This window comes from Miscanthus floridulus, chromosome 13 (assembly GCF_019320115.1).
Source record: "Miscanthus floridulus cultivar M001 chromosome 13, ASM1932011v1, whole genome shotgun sequence".
Classification (NCBI taxonomy): Eukaryota; Viridiplantae; Streptophyta; class Magnoliopsida; order Poales; family Poaceae; genus Miscanthus; species Miscanthus floridulus.
Window position 1 is genome coordinate 23002195 of NC_089592.1, and position 13458 is coordinate 23015652.

Sequence of the window (13458 nt, forward strand, 5' to 3'; positions counted from 1 at the left end):
CGGCGTCTTGGATGGCCAAGGCATTGATGCCACAGCTCGATGGTGGGTGCAGTGGTGACGAGGGCCTCTGGTGGTGAAGGGGCCAGAGGGTAGAGCTCATCGTGGCTGTTACATCGGAGGAGCACCCTATGTGTGGAAGATCCTTGATAGAAAAACCAAATGGGTCAAATTTGACACTGACATTGTTGTCCCTAGTAAGAGTACTAACGGAGATGAGGTTTTTGACAAGAGATGGAGACACTAGAACATTGTTGAGGCAAAGGGGGGAGTGAGCAGTGGGGATCACCGTGTGTGTGCGATGGGTAACAGACATGGTAGAGCCATTGCCTATGGTGATGGGAGTAGAATTGGGAATGGGTTGAAGGGAGATGAAATTACTAGGGTTGGACGACTTGTGGGATGAGGCACCAGTGTTGAGGAACCACTCAGCGGTCTATGGCCCTAATGGTGGAACATTCGTCATGGTCAGGGTAGCTAGGAAGGCCTGCTGGTTCTAGAAGTCTGACGTCGGTGAGGAAGTAGTGTACACACTCGGATCTGGAGCAGGAGTGCCGGCGTAGTATGCTTGGTGCGGAGGAGTGCCAAGACAGGGACAGAACATGCCAGCACTAGGCGCCCTGAATGGCATCTGCTAGGCCTAGACCATCCCGGTATAGGGATTGACACTCGGAGGCCAAGCTGGGGAACCACGGGTCTGATTGTAGGAACCACCATCTGGTTGGTTGAAGCCGCAGCCACATCCGTGGCCACGACCACGGCCATGACCGCCTCGGTAGGAACCGTCGGTGCACGGCGCCGAACCATCAGTGCATGACGCTAATCCGCCGGTGCTAGCCACTAGGGACTAGGTAGGAGGAGTGGTGCTGGAGCCGCCGCCGCCGCTGGATGGTTTGGAACCGCCAGAGGCGATGAGGGCGTGCTGGGTGGCAGTCTTGGTGTGCTCGTGGTCATACTTTTCTTCTAGCAGCAGGTACAAGCACGCCGAGAGGAAAGTGTGCGGTGGTTGCCGTGCCATGATCACTGGGATGGCGTGACGATACTTGGAGCTAAGGCCACGTAGCATGTTGAGCACTTGGCTAATCTCACGCACCGATTGGCCAACATCGCGGAAACCATCGGTGAGTTGCTTGAGGTGCTCGGTGTACTGAGTAATGTCCATGTCACCCTAGACAAGACTCCTGAACTTGGACTCAAGGTAGACTGTGCGATGAAGTTCGTTGTAGCGGAATTGGGTGTGGATGTCGTCCCAGACATGGTAGGCAATGGCGTGCGGAGAGCAAACGATGGTGCACACGTCCTTGGATATAGAGTTGTACAACCAACTCTGGACGCACTGATCGATGATGCGACATTCGAGATCACAACGCTGGATCGAGGTGGGCAGCGGGGACACATGGGAGGTGAGGCCAAACTTGCTGAGGAATGTGTCGAAGAAACAACGCCATTCATCATAGTTTGGCTCGGCGAGCTTGAGGAGAACTGGAACATGGGATTTGATGTTCACGGTTTGGAGGACGGATGTGGGAGGTGTGTTGGTAGCGGAAACATCGATGTCGACGGAGGAAGTGAAGGAGGCTTCGGAGGAGTCGGAGGTTGATTGGTCGGCATCAAAGAGGGGATTTTCATCCACGGTGGGCATGGTGACAAGAGAACGCTGGAGATGAACAACGGAGGTTGAAGATGGCGAGAGGAAGCGATGGCAGCGAGGGGATCAACCCGAGCTGTCCAATACCATGTAGAAAGTAGGAATGAGAGTCAACATTGTTTCCATTGATCTCCGATGTGTTTATATAAGTTACAACATGTGTTGCTCAATTGGCAACTGCACCTAAGTGCTAGTGTACAACGTGGGCGTAGGGGCGCGCGCTGTGCTCATGGTCACCGCGCACTGGCTCTGGTCAGCAAAAGTAGTTGGCGTCCATGGTCTTAGCGCTTTCCCTCAACACTCTTTATGTTTCAACACATCTGCAAATTGTTTTAATTTACCATTCCAATAATCCAATGCTACAAAAAAATCCTACAATTGAAATAAAGTAATCTAGTGTTGCCAAAAAAAATCCTACAATAACTCAACGGCCCAGAAGTCTATAACCTAAGTTAGTTTTGCATACCCTGTGCCTTATGCACTTTTGCTGTCCGTGCAAATCATGAAATCCCTGATCACCAGCCATGAACAACGATACCTAGAGAGAAACTGAAAGGAAAAAAGAAACATGACTACCGAAGTAGGGGCAATAGGCTAAATGGCTTTGGCTGATGATAAGATCAGTTCGAGTTTTTGATTCTTCGAGATGACAGATCATACCTGCTGGTGCTGGGCTGTTGCTCGACGTTCACAATCCTATCGTGGAGGCGCTGATTGTGGGGGTATTAACCCCTATACCCTTACGGCTAGGTTTGGGCCAGCCCGGACCAAGGGGTCCAGCCCACTAGAAGACGACCCGTGGCCTAGCCGATCTGCTCAGGAGTCCCACGCTAAGGAATCAAGGCAGACCTAGAGGATCAAGCAAGATCCTGGTTGCTTAGAATAGGAATCCTTATCCGGACCACCTATGGCAATTGTAACTGGTTGTTATTAGTTTCTAGATCTGTAACCCTGCCCCTAGACTATATAAGGCAGGCAGGGGACCCCTCTCGAAAATCATCTCATTTACATACAACAATACAATCCGACACAGAACGTAGGTATTACGCCTTCACGGCGGCCGAACCTAGATAAAACCTCATGTCTGTCTTGCAGTCACCATCTCATTCGTAGCTGGTGCACCTGTCTGCCGATAATCTACTACCTTGGGCATACCCCTAGGTAGACTGCCGACCATATTTCATCGATAGTGGTGTGCCAGGTAGGGGGTGTGCGTACTGCTCCCCAGACGAACAAGATGGTCATCATCCCCGGTTCCATGGCTACGTCGAAACGGCCTCATGTTCACCATCGACCAGATCACCTGGACCACTGGCTCCGACAACTTCATTGCCATGACCACAGAGGAGGCGCAGATCCAATCTACGTCGACCACTACTTCACCAGCATCAGCTACGGCTCCGATCATGTTGGATATGGCTCCAGCCACACCAACATCGTCTTCAGCCACACCGACAACCCTGTCGTTCGCTTCCTCGCTACAAAGGGAGGCAGATCGACAACACCGACCTGCTCGACTTCATCGATCAGGTCAGCACCAAGCTTGCTGAAATCCTAGCTCTAGTAGATTCGATACAAAATCAACCGACCGAGCAGGTAACCACTACCCACAACAGATCTACCCGACCAGCTCAGGCCAGTCATCCTGCATGACTCGGTATGGATCTCGTGGTCACATCTACTCCTAAGGGCGCTCCGTTCATCGCTGATCCAGCCCCCACAATGGGTCTCTGGCTCTCCGAGTGCGAAGCCTTGATGGAGAATTACCAGGCTCAGCCCTACTGGCCTACGAAACACTACTTCCAACTACGCATACAATATACAACACTGCTCGAATCTGTGTTTTATACATCGACCTCGGCCAAAGCCACTGCAACTTCGTCAACATGGTTTGGATTGAGGAGTATCAAGAAGGATCGGTCAACATAGTTCAAGAGGGTGGCTCAAGCTCCCCATCCAGCATCACACCTAATGGCTCCGTCCACACTGAGCTTCAGCATAGTGACAATGAAGAAGTTGAATACGATCTGGATATCCCAGACCACTCCCTGAGGTTCCCATGATTCCCATCCTTCCCACTAAGGCGAGGAGACTTGATCAATGTCGTCAGTAACGATGAACCACCAGTAGTTGGCTGAAATAGAACAAGAAAGGCTAGCACGCGAAGCACACAATATTGACCGGTTTAATCATAGACAAGCCAAAGCCGAGGCAGAAGAGGAGGCACGACGCATAAGGTTCCTAGCCATGCGATCTTAACAATGCCTTTGATAGGGTAGGGGAAAAGCAGGTCTTTAGGACTCCAAGCGCCAACGTAGCTGTTGCTATGGCGACAATGCAACTGACTACCCAATACCCCGGAAATCCAGGAAATTCGTGATGATGTACAAGCCTACCTGACGGCTGCTATAGCCTAGACCGCAGAGATTGCAAACCAAGCCCAGGGCTCTGTCCGTCTCAGTCGAATCAAGTCGTAGTTGCCAGTACTCAAGTCCGCCCATAGCCACCCAACCAACTGTGGCTCGCGCAACAATGACCCAGCAAACAACCATCAAGGCGGAAACGGTGGTCATGATGGTGGTCGGGACAACAACCGCCGCGACTACCAGGATGACAACCGCCGCGACAACCACTGACAATCGCCGTGATAACCATGATTGCGGGGTCAACTAGGGTGGCAATCAGGATCACCGTGATGGCAACAACGATCTCCGCCATTCCCTCGGAGAACGCGATCTGCGCGATCGCATTAACCAAAGAGCCAACGATCGTGCATCCCATGAAAGCTATCGCCATATGGAATATGATACTACCCATGGCCCTACGGGTTTGAAGCAGTTTACTCCTCACCTTCGCCAAGTCATGTGGCCAAAAAACTTCAAGCTCAAAAACTCTAGAAGTACGACAGCAAGGAGAACCCCGAGTTATGGGTCATGCTCTACGAAACCGCATGCAAATCAGCCATGGCTGACGAGCATGTCATGTCTAATTACTTCCCAGTTGTCGTCGGCCATGTAGGCCACCAATGGCTGGTCAGCTTGCCGACAAACTACTTTGATTCTTGGCAAGAGCTCAAGCAAGCATTCATCGACAACTTCATTGCTACTTGCGAACAAGCTGGCAACAAATATGATCTGCAGCGGATTCGAGATCGCAAAGATGAGCCACTGCGTGAGTATGTCCGACACTTCTTGGAGATGCGCATCAAGGTCCCATCAATCTCCGACAATGAGGCAATCGAAGCTTTCATCACTGGTCTCCGCTTCCACGATGCCCTAAGGGACAAGCTCCTCCGCAAAAGACCTAAATTAGTCACAGTGCTCCTATCTACTACTAAAAAATATGCGGACGCTGATGATGCTAAAAAGATAATCATCAAAGAAGTAGCAAGGGTTCCATGCTCTGACCACCCACCACACCGCGATGACTACCGCAGCAACTGTGGTCGGAACGTCAATTTTGATCGCCGCAACCAGCGCAATGATTTTCGCGACCACCACGACTAGCGTAATCAGCGGCGTAATCGCCGTGACGATTACAGGGACAAGCGTGCTCGGGAAGATGACGGCGAAGTCAACATCGTTAAAAAAGGTGGCAGACGTCGCAACTATGAAGAAGACTATGCCAAAGCATTGAAAGGACCCTGCCAGCTCCATCCCAAGTCAAACCATACCATGGAAAATTACCGTGTTCTCAAATCCATCTACACGCGCCAACAGGCTCTGGATAAATCCGACAAGCCTAACGACGTAGGGGAGCAGCATAACAAGGACAATGATGATGAAGACGCAGATCCCCATCACAAGTACAGTCAAGCCAACCGATCATGCGTCCACACCATCATTGGGGGTAGAGTGTCCATCGAGACCAAAGGAGAGCACAAGCTGCTCGCCTACGCTTGCTTGAACAGTGGCCAATGCCGACAACCTCATCGCCGATCCACGACTCCCTCCTTGGTCTCACCATGAGATCTCCTTCAGCAGAAAGGACCAATGGGCTGCAATACCTGAGCCAGGGCATTTTCCTCTAGTTCTCGATCCTTGTATCAACAAGTTTCAGTTCGATAGAGTGCTGATTGACGGTGGCAGTTCCATCGATATACTGTTCAAGAATAGTTTGCCAGCCCTGAAGATAACCTAGGATGATCTCAAGCCATACGAGGCATAGTTCTGGGGTGTTCTCCCCAGATAGAGCTCCACACCTCTCGGGTAGATCACTGCTACCTATGCAATTTGGTACCCCAGACCACTTCTGCACCGACTACGTCAACTTCGTGGTCGCCGACTTCGAAGGCACCTACCATGCTATCCTTGGCCTGACCAGCGCTCACCAAGTTCATGGCCATACCTCACTATAGGTATTTGGTGCTCAAGATGCCTACTGAGAAGGGGGTTCTAACTCTTAGGGGCAACGTATACGCAGCTTACACCTGCGAGGATGACAGCTTCAAAATAGTAGAGCACTCATGACCTCTCTATTCGCATGGCCGAGACCACATTAATCGCCAAGCAGACCCTAGCCGACCACCTAGGAGATCCCAGAGCTCGAGGCCCCATGCAAGAACATCAAGTCCAAAGAGTACAAAGAGATCTAGCTAGTCGACGGTGATCCCAGCAAAACGGCCCTTATCGGGGCCAACCTGGATCCTAAATAGGAAGACGCGCTCGTCAGGTTCTTGAGGAGCAACATGAGTGTGTTCACATGGAAACCCGCTGACATGCCCGGTGTACCTCGGAACTTGATCGAGCACTCCTTAAATGTCGATGGTAAGGCCAAACCCATCAAGTAGAAGCTACAACGGTTCGTTCACGACAAAAAGGAGGCTATTAGGGTAGAAGTTACATGGCTTTTAGTAGCCAGATTTATCAAACAAGTGTATCATCCAGAGTGGTTAGCCAACCCGGTTTTTGTACACAAAAAGAATAAGGAATGGAGAATGTGCGTTGATTACACTGATCTCAACAAACACTGCCCTAAAGACCCCTTTGGCTTACCTCACATAGACGAGGACATAGATTCAACTGCCGATTGTGAGCTACTTTCCTTTCTTGATTGCTACTCTGGTTATCACCAGATCGCTCTCAAAAAGGACGACCAGATCAAGACATTCTTCATCACGCCCTTCGGCGCCTACTGCTACATGACCATGTTGTTTGGGCTCAAGAATGCTGGGGCTACCTACCAACGCGCCATACAGGCCTGCCTTAAAGACGAGATAAAAGACGACCTCGTCGAGGCTTATGTTGATGATGTAGTTGTTAAAACTAAGGAAGCATACACCCTTGTCGACAACCTAGAATGTACCTTTGCAGCCCTTAACACATTCCAATGGAAATTAAACCCAAAGAAGTGCATCTTTGGTGTTCCATCTGGTATACTGCTCGGCAACGTCGTCAGTCACGACGGCATACGCCCTAACCTAGAGAAAGTAAAAACTGTCTTGGACATGAAGCCGCCCAAAAAGGTGAAGGATGTTCAGAAGCTTACTGGATGCATGGCTGCCCTCAGTCGTTTCATATCTAGATTAGGCAAAAAAGGATTACCAGTTTTTCTAGCTGCTCAAAGCATCAGAGAAGTTTGAGTGGTCGGAGGAAGCAGACGCTGCCTTTACACAGCTGAAATAATTCCTTACATCACCTCCGGTCCTCACTGCTCCTAGAGAAGACGAAACCCTCCTGCTTTACATTGCGGCAACTAATCGAGTGGTCTCCACTGCCATGGTGGTCGAGCACGACAAGCCCAACCACGTCTACAAGGTACATCGACCAATTTATTTCATCAGTGAGGTGCTCAGTGAATCCAAGACCAGGTACCCATAGATTTAGAAACTGATCTACGCCATACTAATTACATCCCGAAAGTTGAAACACTACTTCGACGGATATCGTGTGGTGGTCATGTCCGAGTACCCTCTGGGAGACATCATTCGCAACAAGGATGCAAATGGGCGCATTGTCAAATGGGCAATGGAGCTATGCCCTTTCTCCTTGGAGTTTGCAAGCTGTACTACAATCAAGTCTTAGGCACTTGTCGATTTCATCGTCGAGTGGACAGACTTAAGCACACCTGCCTCTCAGGGGCCCACCGAGTATTGGAAGATGTACTTCGATGGCTCTCTCAACATCGACGATGTAGGAGCAGGAGTCCTTTTTGTATCACCATCCAAGGAGCAGCTCCGATATGTCCTCAGGATTTATTTCCCGGCATCTAATAATGCCGCCGAGTACGAAGCATGCCTACATGGTCTGTGCATTGCGGTCGAGCTCGGTGTCAAACGTCTCTATGTCTATGGAGACTCGGCTCTGGTCATCAACCAACTCAACAAGGACTGGGATATGACCAGCGAAAAGATGGACACATACTGCAAAGCGATCAGAAAGCTGGAAGGCAAGTTCTATGGCATCGAGTACACACATGTGGTCCAGGACAAAAATTAAGCAGCAGATGTGCTGTCAAAGTTAGGATCATCCCGAGCCAAAGTCCCACATGGCATATTTGTTCAAGACCTGCTCATGCCCTCCATCAAAGAAGAAGATCCCACAGTCGACAAGCCTCCAGACCAGCCATTGGTGGCTACGGTTCTGGCATCAAACACCACCAAACCACCTCCGACCACTAAGAAGCCCGACTAGAGAGTACCTGACAGATGGTAACAGTTACACTGATCAGATAGAAAATGAACGCCTGATGCGTCGCAGTAAGCAGTATCTGCTCGTCGATGGCAAATTGTGGCGCAAGAACATGAAGGAGGAAATCTTGATGAAGTGTATAACCAAGGAGGATGGTGAACATCTCCTAGACAAAATCCACTCTAGCTCCTGCGGCAACCACGTGGCCTCAAGAATGCTGGTCGGCAAGGCTTTCCGAGAAGGGTTCTATTGGCCGTTAGCCGTAGCCGATGCAGAGAAGCTAGTCTGCCATTGTGAAGGTTGTCAGTTTTTTGCCAAGAGAATCCACGTACCAGCACATGAGATTCAGACTATACCAGCCTCTTAGGCCCTTCGCATGCTGGGGACTAGATATGATCGGGTCCTTTCAAACCGGCCCCTAGAAAATTTACATGCGTCTTTGTGCTGATCGACAAATTCTCCAAGTGGATAGAGTACATGCCCCTGGTCAAGGCATCTTCAGAAAAGGCTATCGCGTTCCTCGACCAGGTCATCCACCGCTTTGGCATACCCAACAGCATCATCACTGATCTGTGGTACTCAGTTCACCGGGAACACTTTTTGGGACTTCTACGATGAAATGAGCATAGTAGTAAAATACGTCTCGGTGGCACACCCTAGAGCTAATGGATAGGTCGAGTGGGCAAATGGTATGATCCTGGATGCACTTAAGAAGAGGATATACAGAGAGAATGACAAAGCTCCTGGAAGATGGCTCAAAGAGTTACTAGCCATGGTCTGGGGTCTCAGAACCCAGCCCGGTCGCAATACCGGTGTATCACCATACTTTATGGTTTATGGCGCTGAGGCAGTGCTCCCAACAGATATAGCCTTCAGATCAGCACGGGTAGAGAACTTCGACGAAGACAAGGCCAATGAAGTGTGGGAGCTAGAACTCAATAGTGCAGAAGAGAAGCGGCTCGATTCTTGCGTGCGTACAGCCAAATACCTTGCTGTTTTGCACAGGTACTACAACAAGAACGTCAAGGAGCAGTTCTTCGTGGTAGGGGACCTGGTCCTGAAGTGGAAGACGAATTAGGCTGGTGTCCACAAACTCGCAACCCCATGGGAAGGACCCTTCATGATCAAGGAGGTTACACGCCCTACATCTTACAGGTTAGCTCGCCTAGATGGCACAGACGTACCCAATTCCTAGCACATCGACAAGCTTAGGTGTTTCTATGCTTAGCTACTAAGATATGTACCCCTCTTGTACTTTTGATTTATTTCAATAAAGCTATTATGATTTCTCTGACCACTCTAATGTGTCACTTCGAAGTCTATTGTTATTCTAACTCTACTAGTTAAAACCGACCACCATTCCTTCTCGGGTTCTCGGAGCAGGCCCTGTCTCTGGTTCCTCCCAACACGTGCATGGGATCCGCTCTCTACGCTATGGGTGATCGGCAGGTGCTCTCTAGTTTGACTTGTGTGTTTCTACGTGTGCACAAGCTACGCACCTCACACTCCGACCGCAAGACAAACTAGGGCCATACAAACCTTTCAGGAATGATGTGTCAACTAAAATTGGTACAACTAAATAGAACGCCAACACGTTCTAACTTAGTTACATCAACACGATATCCGAGCTTAAACACGTTTTCTACAAAACAAACAAGCTTATGTTGATATACAAGTACGTTATTACAAGCTTGCCTGAAAAGGTCCAAGTTTACAATAACCCAACTACATCTTCTTCTACAGCTATAGCCTACACTATTGGCTGGTCGCGGCATGCGGTGCCTGTTGCTCGCTGGGCCTGACATCGTGCTTGGGTCTCGGGGACTCTGGCATTGATCGAGCTGAAGAAGATGGCCCCATCGATGCCTGGCTAGTGAAGACCGCAGGCTTTGCCGGTTGGCTTGAAGATGACGGCGCTCCCAGCTGACTTGTTGACGGAGTTCCTTGTACGAGTGGTGTCGCACCTCCACACAGGTTAATATTGCCAATTATTTTTGCTGACAAGTCCATCTGGGTCATCCGTAGCTCCTCGGCCTTGTCTAGATCTACCTCCTTTGGGTATCCAGCCTCTAGGCTTGAGATCGATCAGGGGCATAGTGAGCACATACCATGCTTAGCACATGTGCGCCTGCATACTCTCCCTGCCTCCTTCATGAATCCCTAGAACCATCCCCATGCCCTTTGGCATCTCTCGATCAATCCCAGCTGCTGGCGTCCTTGGCACATCTTCTGCTAGCGCCAGATCGATGAGGTTAAGGACTGACAAAATGCCCTTTGCCACCTCCTGGCACCGGACTTTTCCAGGTGTCACAGGTCCTTGGTGATCTCTTGGCATTGCGCCTTCCAGCCATCACTGTCTTTCATCATGGCCTCTAGATACTTCTTTGCATTGATTTTTATAACTGCAAACCGCACACTGCTGTTAAGACGTTAGACCACGCCAAACTACAGTAGGCAACAAAAATGAGCAAAGGTGGTTGGACAACTTACCTTTCAGCTCCTCTGTCATCTTGGTCGTGTGGTCCCGGAGCTATGACTGGTCTTGCGCCAGTTTTCTGTTGTCCTCGTTTAGGTGATCACACTTCCCGACCACATGACTGTTCTCCTCTCAGAGACGGATCACTTCAGCTTCTAAGCCTGCACTACAGCTGTTACTACCAACAACGCAACAACACTTGTCAGTAGTCGGTATGATAAAATGGCTACTTACTTGTTCTTTCCCGCTCTTTCTTACTGAGTTGGATGACCAGGTTCTGGTTCTAGGAATCTTGCACCGTCTTTTCATGATCGACGGCTTCAAGTCGCTGGCACAAGCGGTCCACCTCCGCCGTCAGCTCCTTGTTGTTTGCAATGATTCCCTCGATTTGGTCGAAGCATTTCTTGCGGTACCTTGTGGTCTTCATTAAGTCCTATGTGCAGATAGCTAAGTAAGATAACTACGACTAGACTACAAGACTAGGGGGTGAAGCGAAGCTTACCTGCACTTCCGTAACAAGCCGCTTCACCGCCCGTTCAATTTTCTTGGTTTCTTTGACCTTCCAAGATTTCCTCATGGATAACCCATTGGTCGTTCTGCCAACGCGACACATAAACATGTTGTCGCTTGTCTTGTGGATGGCCCATGACCTCCTCCACCTCGTCCTCTTCGGGCTCTTCTTTGGGTGCTGGTGCTGGCCCAGCATCAGCAGCATCTGTGATCACCATAGCCTTCCCATGAGCTGCAGCATCGGAAAATGTGGTCTGTGCTCTCACCTCCGGCCACTGCTCCTCGGTCTGCTCTGTTACCCTCAACGCTGAGGTGTTGTCCTTAGCAGGTTTAGCGCTCGGAGCACTCATGCCCGACTTAGCTAGTCCGTCGACCACCTGCTCGGGGACTGTTGTCTGACTGCTCGCTTGCTGAGGCCCCGACGGATCTTCTACTATGGCTTCCTCGGTGGTCGGCTGCTGGGTAGTCTGCTCTGTACTTATTGGCGGCTCCACGCCACTTCCGACTAGCTGGTCCAGACTTTCTATGGACGCCGAGCTAGTACATCCGAGATAAGTTCAGAAAGCAATCATATTAAATGCAAATTGCTAACTTATATCAAGGTTATAAATACTTACTTGTTGGAAGCATGGAATGATGTGGAGAAGGCGTGTCTCTTTGGCCATACTTGCTCTACGTGCTGTGCGGATGACTCCTGGTCTCCCTCTACATCCAACACTATCGCTGGGCCTTGGTGCTCGACCCCTCCGCCACTTGTCCTTCGCGTTGCAGTGGTCGGTGGCGTGCTCGGTTGAGTTGTCGCTCCCATCACCGGTCGCATTCCTTGCCCAAGTACTCCCAAGGTCGACCCGGCTGCATCCTTCATCGCCATCGGCGATGTGGGTCCCACAGGCGTGGAGGACTCACCTTGCTCCATCGACTCTAGTTGCTTCCTCCTTTTTCGAGGACAAGTTGAAAGGTGTCTGCATCTTCTCCCTCCTCTGCGTCATCGTTCTACCAAGAAAAAATCACCTGCTGACGCTTGCTGGCCAGGTTCTCCTCCGGGTCCTCCTCGGGCTCATTGATATTTAGCGCTCCCTCAGTGAGCAGGGTGGTTACTGATCTCTTCTTCGACTGTTTAGGGGCAGCCGGCCGCTTACCAGCAGCTTTAGCCGCTGCCTCCTCTCCAGCTCTGAGCTCCGCCCAGTCGACGTCCTCGTCCTTGATCTCGACGATAGGTCTGGGTGGTGGGATCAGCTCCTTGTGGCCACTCTACTCTAGGGGGTGGCGACACAAATACTATCGCTCTATCTCGACCATTAACCTAGGGTACCAAAAGGGAGTGAACATAGTAAGTTTCCACTTACCCTACCACAATATAAGACTACGGATACGCAGGCAAGATGAGTTACCTTTGGGGGAGGTCGGGCAAGCTTGAAAGCATGCTCGATGTCGCTCAATCTGGCATAATTTGGATTGACTAAGTTAAATAGCTTGCCAATTCTAGCTTTGACTTTGATTCTGTCAAGCGCCCTCTACCTCATCCTCGTCAGGGTCTGCGCTCCCTTGATACTCATAGCCAGGATGTACCCTCCTCTGGCAGGGCTAGGACCCGTCGGCTAATGAAACTCCCAACTACGCTCGGACCATCTAGTTTTTTCCACTGGGATCATTCCAAATATTTCTGGGATCTGTCCTAGATGCTTGGGCCTCTCCGACCAGCTTCGTCTTCTTCTCCGGAATGTAGCTCGCGTCGCACAGCGTAATCGTGTTCGGCTCTTCGCGGATGTAGAACCATTTTTTGTACCAGTCATCGAGCGACGTGTTCCATGGGTAGTGCAGGTACTGGGCTTTCATGCCGTCATGGAGGTTGAGGTATACACCCTTGGCTATCTTTGAACCACCGCTTCCTTTCTTCCATAGACAGAAAAGATGGCGGAAAAAATCAAAATGGGGCTGGAAGCCGCCATACGCTTCGCATAGATGAATAAAAGTGGCGACAAGGAGGATTGAGTTGGGATGTAGATTGCAAATCCCAATCTCGTAGTAAAGATAGAGCCCCTGAAGAAACGGATGCATCGAAACTCCAAATCCCCATTTAAAGAAATCCTCGAACACCACAATCTCACCTGGTTGTGGATCGGGGTACCTCTCGCCCTCCAGCGCATGCCATCCTGCGAGCTCCTTGTTGTGGAGTACCCCCATGGTGACGAGGTCTT

At 50.4% G+C, this 13458-nt stretch overlaps 1 protein-coding gene across 1 annotated transcript; it reads right to left on the bottom strand.

Annotated features, from left to right (window-relative positions):
* Positions 1-1165: 1165 nt before the first annotated feature.
* Positions 1166-1639, bottom strand: LOC136499584 (uncharacterized). Its single transcript, XM_066495185.1, has one exon. The coding sequence runs from the start codon at positions 1637-1639 to the stop codon at positions 1166-1168; it is 474 nt and encodes a 157-aa protein (XP_066351282.1).
* Between the last annotated feature and the right edge of the window lie 11819 nt (positions 1640-13458).

Bases quoted from the DNA above. Each gene is read 5' to 3' on its own strand.
- LOC136499584 (XM_066495185.1), bottom strand. From the start codon at position 1,639: ATGCCCACCGTGGATGAAAATCCCCTCTTTGATGCCGACCAATCAACC.